At 37.6% G+C, this 26,509-nt stretch overlaps 1 protein-coding gene across 8 annotated transcripts in view; it reads left to right on the forward strand.

The window, feature by feature from the left end:
- PPP1R12A (protein phosphatase 1 regulatory subunit 12A) overlaps nucleotides 1-26,509 on the forward strand; it is a 172,925-nt gene that overhangs the window by 79,583 nt on the left and 66,833 nt on the right. For all 8 annotated transcript variants that reach the window (XM_023559159.2, XM_023559180.2, XM_023559167.2 and 5 more), the window contains exons 3-5: nucleotides 2,840-2,958; nucleotides 19,970-20,129; nucleotides 24,360-24,504. In XM_023559159.2, coding sequence (XP_023414927.2) covers nucleotides 2,840-2,958; nucleotides 19,970-20,129; nucleotides 24,360-24,504 — 424 coding nt within the window. The remainder of the gene's footprint in view (nucleotides 1-2,839; nucleotides 2,959-19,969; nucleotides 20,130-24,359; nucleotides 24,505-26,509) is intronic.

A 26,509-nucleotide genomic window follows, 5' to 3' on the forward strand; every position in this document is an offset into this window, starting at 1 on the left:
ACAATGTAGGGGAAGTCAGCACATCTTGACCAAGGCAAAGACATAGAAGCTACTTAGACACATCCAAATACCTTGAGGGACCGAGTTACTGGGGCTGAATGCTGGGGATCATGGTCTCGGGGGACATCTAGATAAACTGGTGTGACATAGTTCATGAAGAAAATGTTCTGCATTCTACTTGGTTGAGTAGTGTCTGGGGTCTTAAAAGCTTGTCAGCGGCCGTCTAAGAAGGTACAACTATTGGTCCTATCCTATCTGGAGCAAGGGAGAATGAAGAAAATCAAAGACACAAGGAAAATATTAGTACAAGGACTAATGGACCACATGAACCATAGCCTCCACCAGCCTGAGCCTAGAAGAACTAAACGGTGCCTGGGTACCACCACCTACCACTCTGACAGAGATCACAATACAGAGTCCTGGACAGAGCAGGAGAAAAACTGTTTAACAAAAAAATAGAACTCACCAGACTTACTTGTCTGGCAGAGTGTTGAAGAACCCCCGAGACTATGGCCCCTGGATCCCCTGCTAACTGAAGCAACTCCTGAAGTCTACGTTTCAGCCGAAGATTAGACAGGCCTATAAAACAAACAGTAACACACATGAGGAACATGCTTCTTAATTAGTTTAATCAAGCGTATGAGACCAAATGGGCACACCTACCCAAAAGCAAAGATGGGAAAGCAGGAAGACAGGAGAACTGGATGAATAGACACGGGGAACCAGGGTGGAAATGGGGAGAGGGCTGACACATTGCAGGGATTGCAACCAATGTCACAAAACAATTTATATATAAATTTTTGAATGAGAAACTAATTAGCACTGTAAACTTTCACCTAAAGCACAATGAATTTTTTTTTTTTTTTAAAAAAAGGGTGGAAACAACCTAAGAACCTGTCAACAGATGAATGAATTAACGAACTGTGGTACATACACACTGTGGAATACTGTGCAACGGTAGAGAATAATGACAAAGGCGCAGAACATCTCACAGCATGCATGAATTTGGAGGACATGGTGCTGAGTGAAATATGTCAGTCACAAAAGGACAAATGCTGTATGAGACCACCGTTATCAAGTAACAACAAAAAGTTTACGAACAGAAAGAGAAAAATTATTTGATAGTAACAAGCAATGGGAGAGGGAGGGAGATAAAATTACCAAATAGATAGTAAATGTGTATTGATGAAAGGCAATACACAATATGGGAGAAATCAGCACAACATGACCAAGGCAAGAGAGGAATGCAGGAATGAAGGGCAACTAAAGTAACTACTGTAGTATAGACAATCCTGCAACAATAGTATTAACAAACAGTAGTTTATGAATGGATACATAGGTAGATAGATATGCCAAGAGGTATGGGAGGGTGTGAGGGAACACACCCACCAGCACATTCAGGTTTGGTGGTAGATATTTCTACATACATGAATGTTGGTACTACTTGTGTATTAATATAGCTAATGGAGCACATAAGGGACACAGCCAGGGAAACCTTTCAGACATTACGAAACACCTTGAAAGATGAAATTCCGAGGCTCAAAGGCAAAGGACTGTAGACTCAAGGGACATCTATGTCAGTTGGCACAACATAGTTCGTAAAGACAATGTTCTGCATCCTGCTGTGGTGAATAGCATCTGAGGTCTTACAAACTTATGAGCCACCATCTAAGATACAACCGTTGGTTTCTTCTAGTCCAGAGCAAAGGAGAGTGAAAAAGAAGAACAGACTCAAAGGGAACAATTTGTCCAAAGGATTGATGGACCACATGAACCACAGCCTACATGACCCCGAGACCAGAAGAACGACCACTACTAACTACTCTGACTGGGATCACAACAGAGGGTCCTGGACAGAGGGGGAGAAAAATTGTTTATCAGAAATCAAATTTACCAGACTTGTTGGTCTAACAGAGACTGGAAGAACCCCCAAGACTATGGTCCTAAGATACACTTCTGAACTGGAACTGAAGTCATTCCCAGAGACCAACTTTCACCCAAAGAGTAGACAAGCCCATAAAATAAACAGTAACACCCAAGAGGAACGTGCTGCTTACAACAATCCATTATATGAGAACAAAAGGGCAGTATTTGCCCATAAGCAAAGAGAAGGCAGGAAGGGGTAGAAAATCAGAATGAAAGGAAACGGGGGACCCAGGGTGGAAATGAAGAGAGTGCTGTTACATTGTGGGGAATGAAGCCAAGGCCATAATACACTATCGAATGGGAATCTAATTTGCTAAGTGAACTTTCACCTAATGCACAATAAAAAAGGTAAAATACAAAGTACAAAGCAACCCAATTTTATTAGAGTACATTTATCAGAATATTAGAAAGAAATACATTAAATACAAAGATCTAGGTGGCAAGTCTAATAACTATTCTAATTTCAGAATAATGGTAAGTATAAACTATTTTAAGATACTTGCATCAATTGAATTTTTCTTGTACCCTCTGAATTCTTTCCATGGACCCCAGGTTAAGAACTATTGCTTATGAGATAAGATTGGTAGCATGGAAATCAGTTAGGAAACCAGTTCACATGGAGATGAATAATGTTAGTGGAAGCAGTATGAATGATCTATGAAAAATCTCTAATTATTATCAAAAGCTAACATATTTTGTTTGTAAAGAAATGTGTGTATATTATTGAAAAATTAGGAAAGAATTTTTTTTTTAAAATCATGCTGTGTGATTTTTTTTTTTAATTTAAATAATGCATATACTACCCTTGGTTTTTATTACTGCTCTTACAAAGGAGCTTCACCCATTGCTTTTGCATTTAGTCTTATTTCAATGACACTGCCTTAGCTTAACTGTCTTCCTTTTTGTTTTGTAGGTTTTTGATTGGTCAGGGAGCACATGTAGGCGCTGTAAACAGTGAAGGAGACACACCTTTAGATATTGCTGAGGAGGAGGCAATGGAAGAGCTACTTCAAAATGAAGTTAATCGGCAAGGTACAGTAAGAGCAACCTAAATGGGAAAATGTTTAAAACTGTTTAAACCAAAAACCAGACCCACTGCTGTCGGGTAAATTCCGACTCATAGCGACCCTGTAGGACAGGATAGAGCTGCCCCATAGGATTTCCAAGGAGTGGCTGGTGGCTTCGAACTGCCAACCTTTTGGTTAGCAGCCAAATTGTTAACCACTGCACAATCAGGGCTCCAGAACAGGTATAGGAAAAATATAATTTGACGTTTTCAGTAGAAGTATTTGTTGACATCGAATGATAATCATAATTTCAGTGAAAAAAAAATACTAGCTTACTAAACAATATGTGCAATATGACTCCATTTGAAGGGGTATATGATTCTCAACTTTATATCTTTTTAACATTTTTGAAGTTGAAAGAAATATCATGAACAACAAGATCAGGCATAACGTGGTAATAAGAGTTTTAGATAGAAATAAAGCAGACAAAGGGAATAGGAAGCACCTAGGGTAGGTGTCATGCAATCTCCAGCATCGTTTCTGTCATGAAGGCCATATTTTTGAACCACCGATCCTTCCCTATTTCCAAATTTCGCTTACAATTATCAGTGCATCTTAATTGCATGTTTGATCAGTTTCAAACTACAGAAGTTGTTAAAAATCCTCAATTTCTTGATCTTTGGGTTTAGTGGTTGGTGCATAAGTTTGAATAATAGTCATATTAACTAGTCTTTCTTGAAGTGTATGGGTATTATCCTATCACTGACAACGTTGCACTTCATGACATCTTGAAATGTTCTTTTTGATGATGAATGCAAAGCCATTGCTCTTCAATTTGTCATTCCCGACATAGTAGATCACATCATTGTCTGATTCAGAATGGCCAATACCAGTCCATTTCAGGTCACTAATTCCTAGGATCTGCCTCCTTAAAGTAGAGTCTACCTTAATGACACGGATGGAGTTAAGCTTTCGGGACCTTCATTTGCTAATGTGGCACAACTCAAAATGAGAGGAAACAACGGCAAATATCCATTAATAATGGGAACCTGCAATATACAAAGTATGAATCTAGGAAGATTGGAAATCATCAAAAATGAATTGGAATGCATAAACATCGATGTCCTAGGCATTAGTGAGCTGACATGGACTGGTATTAATCATTTTGAATCAGATAGTCATGTGGTTTACTATGCTGGGAATGACACCTTGAAGAGGAATGGTGTTGAATGCATCATCAAAATAACATTTCAGGATCTATGCTGAAGTACAGCGTTGCCCGCAATAGGATGATATTCATACGCCTACAAGAAAACTAGTTAATATGACTAGTATTCAAATTTACGTACCAACCACTAAGGCCAAAGATGAAGAAATTGAAGATTTTTACCAACTTCTGCAATCTGAAATTGATCGAACATGTAATCAGCATACACTGCTAATTACTGGTGATTGGAATGTGAAAGTTGGAAAAGAGAAGGATTGGTAGTTGAAAAATATGGCCTTGGTGATAGAAAACAGTGCCAGAGATCGCATGACTGAATTTTGCAAGACCAACAACTTCTTCATTGCAACTACCTTTTTTCACCAATAGAAACTGTGACTATATACCTGGACCTTGCCAGATGCAATACACAGGAATCAAATCAACATTTGTGGACAGAGACAGTGGAAAAGTTCAGTATCAGTCAAAACAAGGCCAGCGGCCGACTGTGGATCAGACCATCAATTACTCATATGCAAGTTCAAGTTAAAACTGAAGAAAATTAGAACAAGTCCACGAGAGCCAAAGTACGACCTTGAGTATATCCCACTTGAATTCAGAGACCATCTCAAGAATAGATTTGATGCGTTGAACACTAATGGCTAAAGACCAGATGAGTTGTGGAAAGCCATCAAGGACATCATGTATATAGGAAGCAAGAAGTCATTAAAAAGACAGGAGAGAAAGAAAAGACCTAAATGGATATCAGAAGAGACTCTGAAAGTTGCTCTTGAACATTGAGTAGCTAAAGCAAAAGGAAAAAGTGATAAAGTAAAAGAGCTGAACAGAGGATTTCAAAGGGCGGCTCGAGAAGACAAAGTATTATGATGACATGTGCAAAGACCTGGAGATAGTAAACCAAAAGAGAAGAAAATGCTCAGCATTTCTCAAGCTGAAAGAGCTGAAGAAAAAGTTCAAGCCTCGAGTTGCAATACTGAAGAATTCTATGGGAAAAAATATTAAACAACATAGGAAGTATCAAAGGACGATGGAAGGAATACACAGAGTCACTATACCAAAAAGAACTGGTCAGTGTTCAGCTATTTCAGGAGGTAAAATATGATCATGAACCGATGGTACTGAAGGAAGATTGCCAAGCTGCACTGAAGCCATTGGCAAAAAAAACAAGGCTCCGGGAATTGACCAGATAACTGAGATGTTACAGCAGTCTAATGCAGTGCTGGAAGTACTCACTCGTCTGTGCTAAGAAATTTGGAAGACAGCTACCTGGCCAACTGACTGAAACAGATCCATATTTATGCCTGTTCCTAAGAAAGGTGATCCAACTGAATGTGGAAATTATTAAACAATATCAATAATAACACATGCAAGATCATTCAAAAGTGGCTGCAGCAGTATGTTGACAGGAAACTGTCAGAAATTGAAGCTGGATTTAGAAAAGGATGTGGAACCAGGGATATCATTGCTGATGTCAGATAGATCCTGGCTGAAAGCAGAGAATACCAGAAGAACGTTTACCTGTGTATTATTGACTATGCTGAGGCATTTGACTGTGTGGATCTTAAATATTATGAATTACATTGCAGAGAATGGGAATTACAGCACTTAATTGTGCTTGTGAGGAATATATACAAGGATCAAGAGGCAGTCGTTGGTATAGAACCAGGGCATACTGCATGGCTAAAGTCAGGAAAGGTGTGTGTCAAGATTGTGTCCTTTCACCGTATGTATTCAATCTGTACGCTGGGCAGATAATCCAAAAAGCTGGACTATCTGAAGAAGAACAGGGTGTCAGGATCTCAGGATTGGAGGAAAACTCATTAACAACCTGTATTATGCAGAAGACATTAGCCTTGCTTGCAGAAAGTGAAGAGGACTTGAAGCACTTACTGATGAAGGTCAAAGACCACAGCCTTCAGTGTGGATTATACCTCAACATAAAACAAAAATCCTCACAACTGGACAAATAAGCAGCAGCATATGAATGGAGAAAAGATTGATGTTGTCAAGGATTTCATTTTACTTGGATCTACAATCAACAGCCATGGAATCAGCAGTCAAGAATTCAAAAGACACATTGCATTGGGAAAATCTGCTGCAAAGGACCTCTTTAAAGTGTTGAAAAGCAAAGATGTCACCTTGAGGGCTAAGGTGCTTGGATCTACAATCAACAGCCATGGAAGCAGCAGTCAAGAATTCAAAAGATGCATTGCATTGGGAAAATCTGCTGTAGAAGACCTCTTTAAAGTGTCGAAAAGCAAAGATGTCACCTTGAGGACTAAGGTGTGCCTGACCCAAGCCATGGTGTTTTCAGTCACCTCATATGCACGTGAAAGCCGTACAATGAATAAGGAAGACCAAAGAAAAATTGATGCCTTTGAATTGTGGTGTTGGCAAAGAATGTTGAATATACCATGGACTGCCAAAAGAACTAACAAATCTGTCTTGGAAAAAGTACAGCCAGAGTGCTCGTCTCACATACTTTGGACACATTATTGGGAGGAATCAGTCCCTGGAGAAGGATGTCATGGTTGGTAAAAATAGAGGGTTAGCGAAATAGAGGAAGACCCTCAACAAGATATTGAAACAGTGGCTGCAACAGTGGGCCCAAGCATGATGATTGTGAAGATGGTACAGGACTGGGCATTGTTCCCTCCTGTTGTAATAGAGTCACTATTACAACACTAGAGAACTGACTCCACGGCACCTAACAATAACACATTTTGTACCAATAGATCAAGAGTTTGTCTTCAGACATATTATGTTTGTTGTGCCCGTTGAGTATCCAAGCAGATATGTCAAGTGAGCAGTTGAATATGAGTCTCCGGAGCGCTTTAGGCTAGATATAAATTTGGGAGATATAAAATTTGGATTGTTGTTAGGTGCTGTCTAGTGGAATTTGGAAGATGCCAGTTAATACGTGTTTTGTTAAAACCTTGAGACTTCTTAAATTGAGTGTAGGCATAGAAGAGATGATGGCTAAGGACTGTAATTTGAGGTACTCCAATATTAAAAGGTTGAGGAGATAGAAAGTCAGCAAAGATATAAGTCAGAGGGAGCACCCAGTGAGATAGGAAGAAAATATCAGGGTGTGTGGTTTCCTAAAGGTCAAGTGAGGTTCTAAGTAGAACAACAGCAATATAAAGCAGTAACAACTAACATTATTTAGTGCTTACACTATGTGATACTGTTCTAAATACTTTATGCGTATTAATCATTTAATCGTAACAAACCTGTGAGCTAAGTGTTTATAATCCAGTTTTACAGATGAGGAAACTGAGGCAAATAGAAGTTCAGAAATCTAGTAATTTGACTTATAGTACTAATGATAGTAGTCATGGTGGAGTCAGAATTCAAACCCTGGCAGTGTGGTTCCAGAGCCCACACATGTGACCGCTACATGTTTTGTCACATAAACACGCTGTGGGCATGGCCAAGTTATTTACCTCCTTGGTTTTTCAGCTGTTAAGTAGGGATAATATCTACCTGTCTTGTATGGCTATTGTGAAAGGCGAAAGGATAGCACAGTATATGCCAGTGAGTGTGGGCTGTAGTTGTATTATTAAAAGAAATTCTTGGATTTATATAGATTGGACTAGGTTGCTAAGATTTTATAATTCTCTAAAGAACTGAAATTATTACTTACACTTACATATAAGTGTCGCCCTGGTTGCGCAGTGGTTAAGTGTTTGGCTATTAACCAAAAGGTCAGCAGTTTGAACCTACCAGCCATTCCTTCGAAATCCTGTGGGGCTGTTCTTCCCTGTCACGCTGAGTTTATTGGTTTTTTAATAAGTGGTCACAATCAGTTATACCTTGCCTGTTTCCCTTTAAGCCTGTATTTTTAACACTTTGTGTATAATTTTAAAGAGATGTTTATAACATAGCCAATCCATCTCTCAATAACATGTACTTTGAAATTTTCTGCAACGTAAATAACTACCTTGCAGATTTAGTATCTGTTACTCAGATTGTTTCTACCTATTTATCATGGTTTTGGTATAGGGAACATCTTCCTCCTGATTAAGTTTTCTGTTACCAGTGTATGGACTTGCAATTTATAGTATATTCATTGAAGTTTTATTTATGTTGAAGTAATAGAAGGTAAATATTACTATTATTTTTTTGTGAATTTATTGCTTTTTTTTTCACCGTATTTGCTCAGTGCAATACATCATGTAATTTCTCAACTGTTGCTTCTGTGAATGGATGTTTATTGTTGATCCAAGTAGAATGAAATTTTGACAACTTCAATTTCTTCTGTTTATCATGATACTACTTATTGGTCCAGTTGTGAGGATTTTTGGGTTTTTTAATGTTGAGATGGCAGCCATACTGCACGCTCTAATCCTTTGATCTTCATCAGTAAGTGCTTTAAGTCATCTTCACGTTCAGCAAGCAAGATTGTGTTATCTACACGTTGCAGGTTGTTAATGAGTCTTTCTCCGATCCTGATGCCATGTTCTTCTTCGTATAGTCCAACTTCTCTGGTTATTTGCTCAGCATGACTGAATAACTATGGTGAAAGGATGCAGCCCTGATGCACATCTTTCAAGTCTTTAAACCACACAGTATCCCCTTGTTTTCTGTTCGAACAACTGCTTCTCGGTCTATGTACAGGTTCCCCATGAACACAATTAAGTGTTTTGACATTCCTGTCTTTCCAGTGTATTTCATAATTTCTTACGATCCACATAGTGGAATGCCTTAGCATAGTCAACAAAACACAGGTAAACATCCTTCTGGTATTCTCTGCTTTCAGCCAGGATCCATCTGACACCAGCAATGATATCCCTGGTTCCACGTCCTCTTCTGAATCTGGCTTGAATTTCTGGCAGTTCCCAGTCAATGTACTGTGGCAGCCTCTTTTGAATTTGAATTCTCTTCAGCAAAATTTTACTTGTGTGTGATATTAATGATATTGTTTGATAATTTCTGCATTCTCCTTTTTTTGGAATATGCACAAGTGTGGTCTGTTGGCCAGGTAGGTGTCTTCCAAATTTCTCAGCATAGATGAGTGAGCACACCCAGCATTGCATCTGTTTGTTGAAACATCTCAATTGCTATTTAGTCAATTCCTGGAGCCTTGTTTTTTGCCAATGCCTTCAGTGCAGCTTGGACTTCTTACTTCAGTGCCATCAGTTCTTGATCATATGTTACCTCTTCAAATGACCATTTCTTTTTGGTACAGTGACTGTGTATTCCTTCCATCTTCTTTTTATGCTTCCTGCATCGTTCAGTATTTTGCCTGTAGAATCCTTCAGAATTGCAAGTCAAGGCTTAAATTATTTTTGCACTTCTTTCAGTTTGAGAAATGCCAACTGTGTTCTTCCCTTTTGGTGTTCAAACTCCAGGTCTTTGCACATTTCTTTGTAGTACTTTGTCTTTTCGAGGTGCCCTTTGAAATCTTCTGTTCAGCTCTTTTACATGATCGTTTCTTCTGTTCACTTTAGCTACTCTACATTCCAGAGCAAGTTTCATAGTCTTATGACATCCCTTCTGGTCTTCCCTTTCTTTCCTGTCTTTTTACGACTTTTTGCTTTCTTCATGTTTGATATCATTGATGTCGTCCCACAGCTCATCTGGTCTTTGGTCATTAGTGTTCCGTGTGTTCAATCTATACTTGAGATGGTGGGATGTACTCAGGGCCACACCTTGGCTCTCGTGGACTTCTTTTAATTCTTCGTCTTCAGCTTGAACTTGCTTAAGAGCGCTTGACGGTCTGTTCCACAGTTGTCCCCTAGCCTTCTGACTGATGATATTGAGCTTCTCTCTCATCTCTTTCCACAGATATAGTCGATTTGATTCTGTGTATTCCATCCTGCGAGGTCCACATGTATAGTTACCATTTATGTTGTTGAAAAAAGGTATTTGCAATGAACAAGTCACTGGATCCAGCAAGTCTGTATTTTCCAGCTACCAATCCTTTTTTTTCCAACTTTCACATTCCAGTCACCAGTAGTTATCAGTGCATCTCGATTGAATGTGTGATCAATTTCAGACTGCAGAAGTTGGTAAAAATCTTCGATTTCTTCATTTTTGGCTTTATGGTTGGTAAATAAATTTGAATAATCATATTAACTGGTCTTCCTTGTAGGCTTGTAGATATTATCCTGTCACTGACAACATTGTTCTTCAGGGTGTTTTTTTTTATTGTACTTTAGATGAAGGTTTACAGAGCAAACTAGCTTCTCGTTAAATAGTACACGTACTGTTTTATGACACTGGTTAACAACCCCAGGACATGTCAACACGCTCCCTTCATGACCTTGAGTTCCCCATCACCAGGCTTTGTGTCCCCTCCTGCCTTTTACTCCCTGCGCCTGGGCTAGTGTGTCCCCCTAGTCTCACTTTGGTTTACAGGCCTGTCTAATCTTTGGATAAAGGATGAACCTCAGGAGTGACTTCATTATTGAGCTGGAAGGGTGTCTGGGGGCCATACTCTCAGGGTTTCTCCAGCCTCTGTCAGGCCAGTAAGTCTGGTCTTTTTTTGTGTGATTTAGAATTTTGTTCCACATTTTTCCCTGTCTGTCTGGGGCCCTGGATTATGATCCCTGTTAGACCAGTCAGTGGTAGCTGGGCACCATCTAGTTGTGCTAGACTCCGCCTGGTGGAGGCCATGGTAGTTGTGGTCCATTAATTGAGTTGTTCTTTTTGATGATAAATGGACGCCATTCCTTCCTACATTGTCATTCCCGGAATAGTAGACCATATGATTATCTAATTCAAAATGGCCAATACCCATCCATTTCAGCTCACTAATGACTAGGATATAGATCTTTATGTGTTCCATTTCATTTTTTAATACTTCCAAATCCTAGATTCATAATTCATATATCGCACGTTCCCATTATTAATTGATTTTTGCAGTTCTTGTTTTGAGTCTTGATATGTCAGCAGATGAAGGTCCCAAAAGCTTGACTGTTTCCACATTAATGAGGTTGACTCGACTTTGAGGAGGCAGCTCTTCCCCAGTCGTATATTGAGTACCTTCCAATCCTGAGGGGCTCATCTTCTGACACTGAATCAAACAATGTTCCACTACTATTCATAAAGTTTTAAATAAACTAACCAGTTTTTTTAGAAGGTCATCGCTGGTTCTTCTTCCTAGTTGTCCTAGTCTGGAGGTTCCACTCAAACCTGTCCACCACGGCTGACCCTGTTGGTATTTGAAATACCAGTGATACAAGCTTCCAGCATCACAGCAACGTGCTGGCCACCTTGGTAGTGCAACAAACTAACAGAGGAGTGGTGGAGCTAATTCTTATTGAATGCTTATTATATGCCAGGCATTAAGCAAAAGGCTTTACATGCATTATCTCATGTCATTTTCTAATCCATTCTATCTGGTTGATACTGCTGTTATCCCCCCATTTTACAGATGAGAAAATCAAGGGTCAGTGATTTGCCCAGAGTCATGAAGGTAGAAAGTAGCAGAGTTACAGTTCAATCCCAGGCAGTGTGACAGACATCTTGAGCCCATACTGTTGACCGTTGTACCATACTGCCTTTATTAAGAATGTCTCCTAGAAAACACTTCATGATATTCCTTATATACATGTAATGGGAATGCATGAATTTGTATAGCATAACTTTATTCCAGAGAAACAGAAGGTGTGGTAGTATTTCCAACAGATTTTAATAATTATAAAAAGAGCACCCCAAATATATCTCTAGTAAAGATAAAACATCTCAAAGAGTTTATCCTGGTATAAAAGTTATTGTTTAATATTTTAAATTCTTTTGGCTTTCATTTCTTATTCTAGAACATATGATCAATAATGTGTTATGCTAAGTAAACTGACTTTGAAAGTAGTAATGATTGAACAGTAGCTAAAAGTAGTTCTCATTTATGTTTTAATATGATTTTCTTTTATTTAGCTAGGGATACAAATTAATTTTTGTATCTGTTACCTGGCCAAATTTGTATATGTATGTGTGTTCTTTATTTTGTACTTTAGCTGAAGGTTTACAGAGCAAACTAGCTTTTCAAAACCAATGTTTTACGGCATTGGTTGCCAACACCATGAAATGTCAACACACTCCCCATCTCCACCTTAGGTTCCCCATTATCAGCTTTCCTGGCCCCTTCTGCCTTCTTGTATTTTCACCTGGGCCAGTGTACCCATTTAATCTCGTTTTGTGTTTTGGGCTTGTCTAATCTTTGGCGCAAGGGGAACCTCAGGAGTGACTTCATTACTGAGGTACTAAAAGGGCATCCAGGGACCATACTCAGGTTTTCTCCTGTCTCTGACTAGTAAATCTGGTCCCTTTTTTTTTTTTTTTGAGTAAGAGTTTTGTTCTACGTATTTCTCCAGCTCTGTCTGGGACCCTGTATTGTGATCCCTCTCAGAGCAGTTGGTGGTGGTAGCTGGGCAGTTATCTAGTTGTACTGGACTGAGTCTGGTGGAGGCTGTGGTAGTTGTGGTCCATTAGTCCTTTGGACTAATCTTTCACTTTTGTCTTTAGTTTTCTTCGTTACCCCTTGCTCCAGACAGGTTGAGACCAGTGGAGTATCTTAGATGGCTGCTCTCAAGCTTTTGACACCCCAGATGCTACTCACCAAGGTAGAATGTAGAACATTTTCTTTATAAACTATGTTGTACCGGTTGAACTAGATGTTCCCTGAGACCGTGGCCCCCACAGCCCTCAGCCCAGTAATTTGGTCCCTCGGTGAGTTTGGATGTGTCTGTGGAGCTTTCATGGCCTTGCCTGCCTCAGGTTGTGCTAGCTTCCCCAGTATTTTGTACTGTCTTACCCTTTCCCAAAGTTACCACTTACCTATTGTCTATTTAGTGTTTTTCCATCCCCACCATTCCTCTCCTTCATAACCATTGGATTGTTTCTTTTTGCATATAAACCTTGCCATGAGTTATTATCATGTGCTTTGTTGTTTTGTGATTGACTTATTTCACTCAGCATAATGCCCTCCAGGTTCATCCATGTTGTGAGATGCTTCGCAGAGTCATCATTGTTCTTTATTGTTGTGTTGTACTCCGTTGTGTGTATGTACCATATTTTGTTTATTCATTCATCTATTGATGGGCATCTAAGTTGTTTCCATCTTTTAACTATTGTGAACAATGCTGCAGTGAACGTGAGTATGCATATGTCTATTCGTGTGATGGCTCTTATTTCTCTAAGATATATTCCTAGGAGTGTAATTGCTTTATCATATGGTATTTCTATTTCTAGCTTTCTAAGGAAGCACAGGGAACTGCCAGAAATTCAGGCCAGTTTCAGAAGAGGACGTGGAACCAGGTATATCATTGCTGATGTCATATGGATCCTGGCTGAACGCAGAGAATACCAGAATGGTGTTTACCTATCTTTTACTGATTGTGCAAAGGCATTCAACTGTGTGGACCATAACAAATTATGGATAACATTACGAAGAATGGGAATTCCAGAACACTTAATTGCGCTCATGAGGAACCGTTAACATAGATCAAGAGGCAGTTGTTCAGACAGAACAAGGGGATACTGATTGGTTTAAAGTCAGGAAAGGTGTGCATCAGGGTTGTATTCTTTCACCATAGCTGTTCAGTCTGTATGCTGAACAAATACGAGAAGCTGGACTCTATGAAGAAGAACGGGGCATCAGGATTTGAGGAAGACTCATTAACAACCTGTGTTGTGCAGACGACACAACTTTCCTTGCTGAAAGTGAAGAGGGCTTGAAGCACTTACTAATGAAGATCAAAGACCACAGCTTTCAGTATGGATTGCACCTCAACATAAAGAAAACAAAAATCTTCACAACTGGACCAATGAGCAACATCATGATCAACAGAGAAAAGATTGAAGTTGTCAAGGATTTCATTTTATTTGCATCCACAATCAACAGCCATGGAAGCACCAATCAAGAAATCAAATGATATAGTGCATCCGGTAAATCGGCTGCAAAAGATCTCTGTAAAGTATTAAAAAGCAAAGATGTCAATTTGAGGACCAAGGTGCACCTGACCCAAGCCATTTTCAGTCACATCATATGCATGTGAAAGCTGGACAATGAATAAGGAAGACCGCAGAAGAACTGACACCTTTGAATTGTGGTGTTGGTGAAGAATATTGAATATACCATGGACTGCCAAAAGAAAGAACAAATCTGTCTTAGAAGAAGTACAATCAGAACGTTCCTTGAAGCAAGGGTGGTGAGACTTGTGTCTTACATACTTTGGACATGTTGTCAGGAGGGATCAGCCCCTGGAGAAGGACATCATGCTTGGCAGAGTACAGGGTCAGTGGAAAAGAGGAAGACCCTCAACGAGGTGGATTGACACAGTGGCTGCAACAATGAGCTCAAGCATGACAACGATTGTAAGAATGGCGCAGGACCAGGCAGTGTTTTGTTCTGTTGTGCCTAGGGTCGCTCTGAGTCAGAACCAACCCGATGGCACCTAACAACAACAAGGAAGCACCGTATCGTTTTCCAAAATGGTTGTACCGTTACTGCTTTCTTACCAGTAATGCATAAGAGTTCCAGTCCCTCCACAGCCTTTCTAACAGTTGTTTTTTTTTTTTTTTTATTCATGCCGGTAATGCCAGGGTGAGATGGTATGTCATTGTGGTTTTGATTTGCATTACTCTGATGGCTAGTGATTGCGAGCATTTCCTGATGTGTCTGTTTTCTGCTTGAGTGTCTTTTTTGATGAAGTGTCTATTCATTTCTTTTCCCCATTTTTTAATTGGATTATTTGTCTTTTTGTTAGAGAGGTATTGGATTTTCCTGTAGATTTTAGAGATTAGACTTTTGTCAAATTTGTTGTAGCAAAAATTTTCTTTCCCAGTCTGTAGGTTCTCTTACTCTTTTGATGAATTTTGTGATGATCATAAGTGTTTAATTTTTAGAAGATCTCAGTTACTTAGCTTATTTTTTCGAGTTTGTATTTTGTTAGTTATGGTTTATAGTCTGTTAATGCTGTGTGTTAGGGCCTCTAGTGTTGATCCTGTTTTTTCTCTATCATCTTTACTGTTTTGGGTTTTATATTTAGGTCTCTGATCCATTTTGAATTAGTTTTTGTGTATGGTGTGAGGTATGGGTCCTGTTTCATTTTTTGCAGGTGGACATCCAGTTTTGCCAGCACCGTTTGTTAAAAAGACTGTCTTTTCCCCATTTGGTGGACCTTGGGCCCTTGTCAAAGATCAAGTGATCATAGGTGGATGGATTTACACCTGGGTTCTTGATTATGTTCCATTGGTCAGTGTATCTGTTGTTTTACCGGCACCAAACCATTTTGGCTACCGTAGCTGTATAGTAGGTTCTGAGGTCAGGTAGTGCAAACCCTCCTGCTGTATTCTTCTTCAGTAGTACTTTATTTATCTGGGGACTCTTCCCTTTCCATAAAAAGTTAATGATTACCTGGCCAAATTTTAATTTTATTTTCTCTTACCTACATTTCGGTCTAATATGTACTGATTTTAAGTAGTAGTAATAGATTCTAAATAGTCTAATCACTTTATCATGTTTGGTTATCCAATTTAGTTTTGTGTCATTTTCATTATTTAACAACTTTACAGTTTTAGTAGGTGAATTAAGGATCAGTTAAATGCATTATAAGATTTTCTTTCTGTAGACCATAAAGCAAGAATAATCATAGAGTTTTAGAGCTGATAATAGTTAACACATTAGTGTTTACACCTGATCTAAGCACTTTATAGATTTATAAATATATATATTAATTTAATCCCCACAACAACTCTATGGGGTAGGTACTATTATTACCCTCATCTTACACATACAGTTGGAGGTGTTGTCAGGTGTCTCATATGCCTGGATAGCTAGACAATGAATAAGGAAGACCAAAGAAGAATTAATGCTTTTGAATTGTGGTATTGGCGAAGAATAATGACTATACCACGGACTGCCAGAAGAACAAACAAATCTGTCTTGGAAGAAGTACAGTCACAATGCTCCTTAGAGACAAGGATGGAAAGACTTCATCTCAAATACCTTGGACATGTTGTCAGGAGGAATCGGTCCCTGGAGAAGGATATCACGATTTGTAAAATAGAGGGTCAGCAAAATCACGGAAGACCCTTAATTAGGTGGATTGACACAGTGGCTGCAACAATGGGCTCAAACATAGCAACGATAATGAGGATGGTGCAGGACTGGGCAGTGTCTTGTTCTGTTACTATCAGTTGGAATCAACTCATTGGCACCTAACAGTACCACCACCACACATACAGAAACTGAAGCATAGATTAACTGTCTTGCCCAGGGTGATACAGCTACTAAGTGACAGATCAGGAAATCAAACCCAGCTAGTCTAAGTTAATATCTGTGTTCTTAACCTGTTATACTGATATTCAAAGAAGTTAAGGTTTTCCCAAGGTCACTAGCCAGTTAGGCACAAGACTGAAATTAGAAAACAGGCCTCCTAATATATAGTACAATGAGTTGTGTTGGGTTTTTTTGTTTTGTTTTGTTTTTAATTAAGTGTGGTCAATAAATAGACTACTGTTATTGTTGGATACTGTCAAATCAGTTTTGACTCAGAGTAATCCCAAGTAACAGAGTACAACTGCCCCATTCAGTTTTCTAGTGTGCAATCTTTACAGAAGGGAACCTGATGGCGCAATGGTTAAAGTGCTCAACTGCTAACTGAAAGGTTGGTGGTTAAAACGCACCAGCCGCTCCGCATGAGAAAGATATATCAGCCTGCTTTCGTAAAGATTTACAGCCTTGGAAACCCTACGGGGCAATTCTACTCTGTCTTATAGGGTTGGTATGAATCAGAATCAACTTGAGGGCAGTGGGTTTTTGTTTTTTGTTTTTTCTTTTTTTCAGTCTTTGCTGGAATAGATCGCCAGGTATTTCCCCTACAGAGCCTCTGGGTGGGTTCAAACTGCCAACCTTTCTGTTGACAGCTGAGCATTTAACCATTATACCACCGGGACTCCTTCTAGAGACTCTAATCTGTAGTATTTACAGATTTTTTTTTTAAGGAACAGGAAAATTTTTCTTTTCTAACGTAATTTTTTTAAACATAAGAAATTTCCCCTCACATATGTGAAGTTTATACCTCACACATGCCTTAACTTTCAATTTAGATTTAAAAAAAAAAAGTCCATACATGAGCATAATTTGGAAGCAAAAAACGGTAATTGCTTTGTAATTTGATAAAAATAGCGTGAAATAGGATCAATCCAGCAGTTGCAAAGTAAATGTTTTTTATTTCAAATTCAGAGGTAAATTTATAATAGTAAAAGACAATAAAAGTCAGATTTTTAAGATAGTAAAGACAATAATGATGAAGGTAATGGAGTTTCAAAATTTAAAAGTAACAGAATAATGCATAAGAAAATAAAATAGATTCATCTGAGACAAATCATTTAGTAAAAAAGTTATTAAGGTTAGTGAGAGGGCTATAATTACAGCTTTATAATTTTTTTATGAATAACATTAGAAGGCATCTTAAATAAGGTGGACTGATTATCTTTTGATTACCTCTTCTGTTTTCTATAAGGAAGAAAGTTTTTTGATACATTATGGAAATTTTATTTTTATAAAAATTATAGTAGGTTCATGTTCATTATGTTCTATAGTGTATAGAACTGAATTTTTATAAAGTCTATTTGGAAAATCTTATGTTTCTTTCAAATGTTGTAATTAGTAAAATCTCTAGTCTGAAGATGGCTTAACCTCCATGTGTTTTTTAAGTATTTTTAAGTTAGGAACTACCTTTTTAAAATCAAGGTTCAGTTGAATTGTATCTTGAAGGATAAGTAATACTTTCCTAAGCAGATAAGGTAGAAAAACATTCCAAGTAGAGGATAATAGTTTACACTAGAGCACAGAAGCATGATGCCTTTGGGAACGTTTGTGGAGGTCTGGATGGTTAGAATAATGGGTGATGGTAGAGGAGAAAGACTGGAGATGAGGTTAAAAATACATTAAGACCAAATCATAAAAGGCTCTGTCTGCTACACTAAAGGCCTTGGTCTTTGTCTTATAGTAGGTGAGCAGCTATTGAAAATTTTTTGTAGAGAAGGAAGATGATGAAATTTTTTAATTCAAAAAACTAGTCTCAACATCTTTTCTGTTCTTCTCTAGGCTTGGATATCCGACTAACTACTTGATACCTCTGACTGGATACCTATTAGGCATCCCAAACTTTACATTTCTAAAACTAAATGGCCATCTAAGTTTTCCAGTTGCTTAGGCTAAAAACTTTTGATTTACCTGGACTTCTTTCTCATTTTCTCCTTCACCCAGACTAGCAGCAAATTCTCTTGGTGTGCCTTGAAGAATCCAGAATCCAACTACTTTACTACCTTCAGTGCTACCAGTCTAGCGCAAGTCACCATCATCTCTTATCTGGATTATTGCAATAGCCCCCAAATAGATACCCCTGTTTCTACTCTTAAATTGAGTCAGATCATGTCAGCCTCCTCAACTTCATCCCTCCAATGACTTTCTCACTCAGAGTAAAAGCCAGACTCCTCACCACTCTGTAGACAGCCTGACCTTCTAAATATAGAAGATAATGACAAGCAGGCTCCCACTTCAGAACCTGCTGGCACCTCCCTCTGCCAAGAATAGTCTCCCAGATAATAGCATGGCTCTTATTCACTTCCTTTGTTTCTCTGCTGTAATGTCATCTTGTCAAAGAGACTTTTTTTTTTACTGACCTGTATTGAATATCAGCCTCTTCTTATTACTCTCAGGTGTTTTACCCTACTTTATTTTTCTTCACAGAAAAATGCCAGTCTACTTCTGTACCCATAGCACCTAATAAAGTACCTCACACATAGGAGACAATACATATACTAAATGAATGTATGAATAAATGAATGGAAAAAGTCTGTCTAGCAGATAGTTGGATATATAGATCTGAATTTTAGGAGCGAGGTCTTGGCAGAGAATTTATATATATTATTACTCATTTAGTAAACATTTACTGATCCATTTTACTTTATGTCAGATGTTCTGCCAGGCAGTCGGCATACAAGATAAAAAGGCAATATCCTTACCTTTAATAATCATATAGCCACCTAAGGTAAGGCAGATTATAAATGCATTGTGTTATGTACTGTTTATTAGGCAGGAATTGAAGCCATAAGACAACAGGAAACCATTCAGGAAGAACTGTAATATCTTTTCTATTTTAATTTTTTCCGCAAGATGTTGAGCTATTCAAAGGTAGGAACTAGAGTGTCCTGTTCCTTTTTGTATTTTTCCCATTCTTATCACCTCAACCTAGTACAGTACTTATAATAATGCTTTCAAATGAAGGAATATCTGCATACCTGTTATTAAAAGTATGAAACTAATACTAATGGTATGGAAAATGTATTATATTAGAAAAGTGAGGGGAGTTTGTTAAAAAAAAATTATCTGTTTTAAGGTCTGGTAAATTTTAGATGAAGACAGGACCTCCAAATTGAAGTATTTGATAGACATTTGTACCTACTAGACTAGAGTTCAGAGAGCTGGTCAAAGCAATAGGAAATTTGAGATCTATTCACATATGGTTTGTTTTTTTTTTTTAAAGTACGTACTTTGGGTAAAGTTGTAGGTGTGTACTTAGGAGACCAAAGGAGTTATCAAAAGAGATAGGAGAAAAACAAAAACAAAATAATATTATGGGGCCAAAAATAATCATTAGAAAAGGCTAATAAAATACCTACAACATTCCACATTCTTTATTCAGCCAGCTTGTTACAGGCACCTCATTTTTTAACAATATAATTTCATTTTTAATGTTCATTTAAACTTGAAATGTTTTGAATAATTTTATTTCTCAGCATAACAAGAAGCATTCTCTATAAGTAACAAATTAAAACAAGTGTCTCATTTTATCAGGGGTTGATATAGAAGCAGCTCGAAAGGAAGAAGAACGGATAATGCTTAGAGATGCAAGACAGTGGTTAAATAGTGGTCACATAAATGATGTCCGACATGCAAAGTCTGGAGGTACAGCACTTCATGTAGCAGCTGCTAAAGGCTATACAGAAGTTTTAAAGTAAGTATTGTTTTTTACAGAGTCGTTTTTCTACCTGGATTTGTTTTCTTTACTTCACTGTTCTTTTTGTTAAGATTCCCACAAACATTATTTTGAAACAGCTTTATAAAAGAGTTATTTAATGTCCATTTTCAGGAAAAAAGGAACTGCCTTGAATATTTTTGCATTTGTTTCTGATGTTCTTTCTTTCAACTTTTGATTATCCTGCCTGTTGTTTTCAGTTGTAATTTTCCAATAAGTTAAATTTAAATGCCAGTCAACCATTATATGTTACCATCTGAGCTAATAAATTATTGGTCATTTTAAGGTTCTTAGCTTGACTAACTCTTATTCCTGAGGGTAAGAACAATGTCCTGCATGTATATATGACATAAATGTACCATCAGATTTTGAGAGCTTGATTCCTACCTAACATTTAATTTATCTAAAATAGTTTTCTTTTTTGGTTTCTAACAGAGTGCTGTTAGAAACCAAAAACCAAACCTGTTACTGTTGAGTCAATTTTGGTTTCTGGTTACCCCATTTGTTAGAGTAGAGCTGCTCCATAGGACTTTCTTGGCTATAATCTTTACAGAAGCACATCACCAGGCCTTTCTTCTCTGGCATCGCTGAGTGAGTTCACACCACCAACCTTTAGGTTAATAGATGAGCAGAAACCATTTGTGCCATCGAGGAACCTAGAGTGCTATTAGCATAATGTTAAACATCAAGCCATAGCATCATGGACTATACAGAGGCGTATATATGATCAGCAAATTTCCGTGGAACAATAAATGTCATGTATTTATTTTTACTCATGCAGTGCAGGGGTATTTGTGTTTTTAGCTGTATGCAAAAAATAATTCAGTACATAAATAAGGCCCTCAGCAAAAATCTCCTGCACTCTTTGTATTGCTTTGTTCCACTTGAGCTTTTAGTATGAACTTGTTCTCGTTATCTTCTCTCATCACTAAAACAGTGAAGATGTTTAAGTGAGTCAGCTGTTGCCAAGTGTCCTCTATCTCTACTCTCACTTTAATAACTTAAGCTTTCTCATAAAATAGTATAGTTGTTTTTTAATCGGTTTCCTTCTTCCCACATTTGTTTCCCACTGTGATCCAAAACTTTTCAAACCCGTTAGTTGGTTGTGAAATGAACTTAGTGAGTTGCCACTAGCTTTTAACAAACAGAAAGGAATAGAAAATACTAGAGTATTACATATAATAAACATAAGTATTATTTACTAAAATTTTAGTTTCTCTAAGAATATATATGAGTACTGGCTTTCATCCTAAAACTCGTTTCTAGACTGCTTCCATGTGGTCAGTGTGGTCATTGTAATTAGGTTATCCCAGCTCTTAAAATCCTTCATTAGGGTTCTCAGTAGATTTCAGGATAAATTTCAGACTCCTCAGCTAATCGTGGAAGACCCTTTGTCATCTTGCCACTGTCAGCCTTTTTAAGCTAAGCTGCCACCATTGCACCTCAGGCACACATTATTTCAAGTACGTACATGCTTGAAGTTCTGTCATATCGTAACACGTGCTTTTCTCTCTGTCTAGATGCCTTCTCTCCACCATCTCTTCAACTGGCTTATTTCTTTTGATCCTTTGACTCAGTTCAGGGCCATAAGCATATGAAAAACATGTTCAACTTCATTCACAATAAATGCAGTAAGCCACAACGGGTCACCGTTTTTCATCTGTCATGTTGGCAAAGATCAAAACGTTTGGCACAGTGTTAGTGAGGAAGTCAGGGAAAGGCACTCTTACGTTACTGGTGAAAGTACATTACAATTGAACATATTCTGTCAAAGTAACAGTTATTCTTTGGCTTAACAATACTGTCTCTAGGAATGTTTTTTAACAAATATTCTCATTCACACAAATAAGGTGTGTGCAGGCAGCATTCTCATAATGTGAGTAGGAGAATGGTTGAAAAAATTATGGTACAACTTTTCACTGGAATACTCTGAATATTCTGCAATTAAAAGGAACGGGAAATCTTTTATATTGATACGGAAAGAGCACTAAGATGTTTTATTAAGTATATGTTATTAAAACCTAGGACAAAAACATGTGTCATATGTATGTATGAAAACAGAAACACATTTGTATTTGCTTATATATGCATAAAATTTCTTTGTAAGGATACAGTCAAAACTGATCATATGGTTATCTGAGGGGAAGGGAAACTGATTGACTAAAGGTTAGCTGTGGGACTATAACTTCCCTATATATCCTTCTATCCCTTTTTATTTTTCAACTTTATGAATATATTATGAAAAATAAATAATGTCGTTTGAAATGAAAAATAGGTTCAAATGTAACTCTTTCCCTGCTTACCCTCATCTCCAACACATACATGCATACACACACACACACACACACACTTTCCTTCAATTTGATTCTGATGCTTTCACTTCTGTACTCCTGTTGTATCTTGTGCGTCACCATCACAAAACCTGTCTGTGAGGGGTTTGTTTTTTTTTAACTTTTCTCTTCCATTGGAAGCTCCTTGAATAAAGATACTGCGCCTTATTTTTTTAAGATCCTTGTAGTACCGGGCATATACAGACAGCCAGATGCTTTTTGAAAAAACTGAACCTACCATCCAGACTCTCTCTTCCCTTTCCACACAGACTCCTAAATGCTTATAATTTTATATTGCTCAGGATATTTATTATTATTATGATTCTTATTTCCTAATGGAAAGATGTGTTTTTATTATCTTATATTCCAGTATTACTTCTGCCTCTCTTAATAAAAAGGTTCTGATAAATCTCCGTTAGCCTGTTATTTAGATCAGTGGCTGTTAAGTGCTGGCCTACAGACAGGACCTAGGAAAGTGATATAAGAATCATATGGGAGACTTACCAAAAATACAGATTAATAGGGCCTATGTCTTAATTTGCTGATTGCTGATTAATTCAGTAATACTAGGCTGAAGCTGGGGAATCTGTTTTTTTTTTTTTTTTTTTTTTAACTTTTATTGAGCTTCAAGTGAACGTTTACAAAGGAATCTGTATTTTTAACCAGCTCTTCAGACTATTTTATTATGGAGCCAGGGTTAGGTACAGCTGCTTTAAATATTGTTAGATACAGAGTATCAGTTCTTGAAACATAAATGAAGGGTTATATGTTAGCTGTCACTACCACCTCCTGTAGGTAAAAAGAAGGCCTCTTCAAGTTCAGCATTTGGAAAGTAAGGTAAAGGCCAACCAGATTTCCTAAGTCAAAGTAATTTAGTGTTCGTCTGTGTGGGGGGGGCTGTGCTGCGTGTAATTTATAGACCCATTCTTTGCTCTTTGTGAGCTTAATTTTCTAAACAAAATAAAGATTGATGCCAGTATACAGTTAGAAGGGCATACTAACATAATTTATGCAACTCTGCAATGTATTAAAAAGTATTCCTGTTTTCTAGCTTTGTTGATGATTAGAATATCTGCTTTCTACTGCTGCGGAAAAGTAGATCCAACCCTTTGGATTATTTGTTTTGCTTTGTTTTGTTCCTGACAGTCAGTTTGTCATTCCCCTTTGAAAATTTCCCATGGTAGATCATAAAGGTTTAAGAAAGGTGTCAACAAACCAGCGCTTCAACTGCATGTCAACAAAAACACTACAAAGTATGCTTGTTTGATACCAGGATATTTTTAGAACACGTTTAGCCAGAGGCGATATATCATATAGCTGTCTTGAGGATAACCCAAACCCAGTGCTGTAGAGTTGATTCTGAGTCATAGCGACCCTATAGAACAGAGTAGAACTGTTCCATAGAGTTTCCGAGGAGCACCTGGCGGATTCGAACTGCCAACCCTTTAATTAGCAGCCATAGCACTTAACCGCTACGCCAGTCTTGAGGATAGCCTCTGTAATAAATGAGTTTTATATGCAAATTGATCCCATAGCTTTTGGTCTCACCTTGAAAAATTATAGGCCTTCCCTGTAAAAGTTTTAACTGCAAGTCATATTAACAAGGATTAGTTAGTGTCACACTGAATCATAAGACTAATAGTCATTACAAATTAAAACTGAATGAAATATTATGGCAGTGACTCAAAATCCTCTTTCCAGTGTTTTCTGAGAATTACTTTCTATTTGCCCAAGTTAAATTATTGAGGGGAGGGTGGTTTAAACTATGACAAGAATATATACTGCAAATTTTGGTTAACTTGCATGGTATTAAGTTGTTGATCATGCTTGCTCATTTCTAGATTTTAATTATTTATCTAATTTACCATAATTTCTTCAGACTTTTAATACAGGCAGGCTATGATGTTAATATTAAAGATTATGATGGCTGGACACCTCTTCATGCTGCAGCTCATTGGGGTAAAGAAGAAGCATGTCGAATTTTAGTGGACAATCTGTGTGATATGGAGATGGTCAACAAAGTGGTAGGATTTTTAAACATTTTAAATTTTAAGAATAATAATTTTAGCCTTAACTGTTATAAGAATATAAATTATATACTTGTATTTAAGTTTTATCAACATTTTTCAATTAACTGATTTTTATTATTAATTAATGGTTTAAGTCATTTTCACCTACCTGAAAGTGGTACCTTGTCTTGTTCAAATAAGAAAGAAATATTACCCTTTCAGTAATCATAGTGTCATACATATAGAGTAGATTTTGCTACTTCCATTGATAATATATTTTTAGGAATTCATAAATTAAGAAAATTTTGTATTTCTACCTGAGTGTTTTCTGCCATCACTGTGAGTTAGAGCATATGTTGAAGGGTGGTTCTAATTTTCTGAAGCCAATATACTCTTACTAGCTTGCTTATAGCAGTTTCTTAGGCTGCATCAGTAGTGGGCTCTTATAGCAGAGAAGATAGTAGAAATCAAAGTTTTATACCAGATAAGACTATAGAGATTCAACTCAACATCTAGTCTTTCTAGTTTTACAAATGAAAAAACAGTTTAGTGGGGCAAATGATTTACTTAATATCACCCAGTTAGGTAGAAAGAGAGGGCAATGGTGGTTCAGTAGTAGAATTGGCGCCTTCCGTCCTGGAGACCCAGATTCAATTCCTGGCCAGTGCATCTTAAGCATAGTCAGTGGACGCTTCTGTGTTGCTGTGGTGGTTGGCAGGTTTCAGCAGAGCTTCCAGACTAAGACAAACTAGGATGAAAAGCTTGGTGATCCTACTTCTAAAAAATCAGTCTATAAAAACCCTATGGATCACAACAGTCCGATCCCGTTGTGCATGGGTTTGCCATGAGTCGGGGACCACCTCGACGGCAGCTAACAACAACAGGTAGAAGGAGGAAGGAGTGAATGTCTTGCATGTTTTTATATATATAAATATATATTCATTAAAAGATTCAGGAATGTTAAGTTTCTTATTAGATTAGATTTGTCTCATCTGCTTCCTCTCAGATGCCATCAGTCAATCATCAGTGTCACCAGTGTTCCTGCTAGTCCCCTCCCACTCCATGTTAGTAGATGATAGGAATCTAAGCAATCCTTATTGGAGAGTTCAAAACATGTCTCCTCTAGTGAGCTGCATAACCCCTGACTTTCCACAGAATTTTCCTGGTATATTGCATTTCATAGGAGATTGTGGTAAATTACTTAGCAGAGGTTCCTAAAATGATCTCATCTTAATTTAAATGGGGCTGTCTAATTCTATCGTGTTCATTAATATGGGGTGGTATGCTGGTGCTGCTTGTTCTGGTAACTGATTTCTAACTGGGGAGCTGCAAAAGGAGGATAGTCAGTTTGGTATACCTCATGCCCTCTGAACTTCTTTGCTATTTCTGGGGTAGAGTCCTAGATATATATTTTGTTAACCGATTCACAAGTGTATTTTATCTATAAGAAATGTGCAGACAAGAAAATCATACCCAGTACCATCAAGTCATAGGAAGTGGTTAACATCTTCAGGAAAGTCAAGATAAAAAATGTTTGAGAATGATCCATTTGTAAGTATAGGTTTGTACTTACATGTAAGTACAGAAAACCTTGATCTAAATTTTTAGTCAAAACTTTCTATAATTTGTTTTCTCTATTGTTTTTGCTTTCTGTTTTGTAGTCATTTAGCCTTAGAAGACAAATGTTGATACTGTCTAATTTTAAGTAAAAGGCTAGCTAATTTTAGCTTTAAAATTTCTATTTCCTTTCCCTCTGTATAGAAATTCCCGCCTGCAGTTGGAATTTTTCTGAAGAAATTAGTTAGTTAGCACCTGGTACCTCCTGAACTGTAGTCTGCATTCCTGTCTTTCTCCCAAACTTCACCGCCTAAAGGCTACTCACCTGTTCACATGGTTCATTCAGTGATGGATAATGACCTCCAGATATGGACCAAGAAGAGATAAGCTTATTAATTGAAATGGTTTTCCAAAAGGATTAAAACACCTCCTAGTTTACACATTTATTTCCTCTGCTAAATCA

The sequence above is a fragment of the Loxodonta africana genome, chromosome 4 (assembly GCF_030014295.1).
Source record: "Loxodonta africana isolate mLoxAfr1 chromosome 4, mLoxAfr1.hap2, whole genome shotgun sequence".
Lineage (NCBI taxonomy): Eukaryota > Metazoa > Chordata > Mammalia > Proboscidea > Elephantidae > Loxodonta > Loxodonta africana.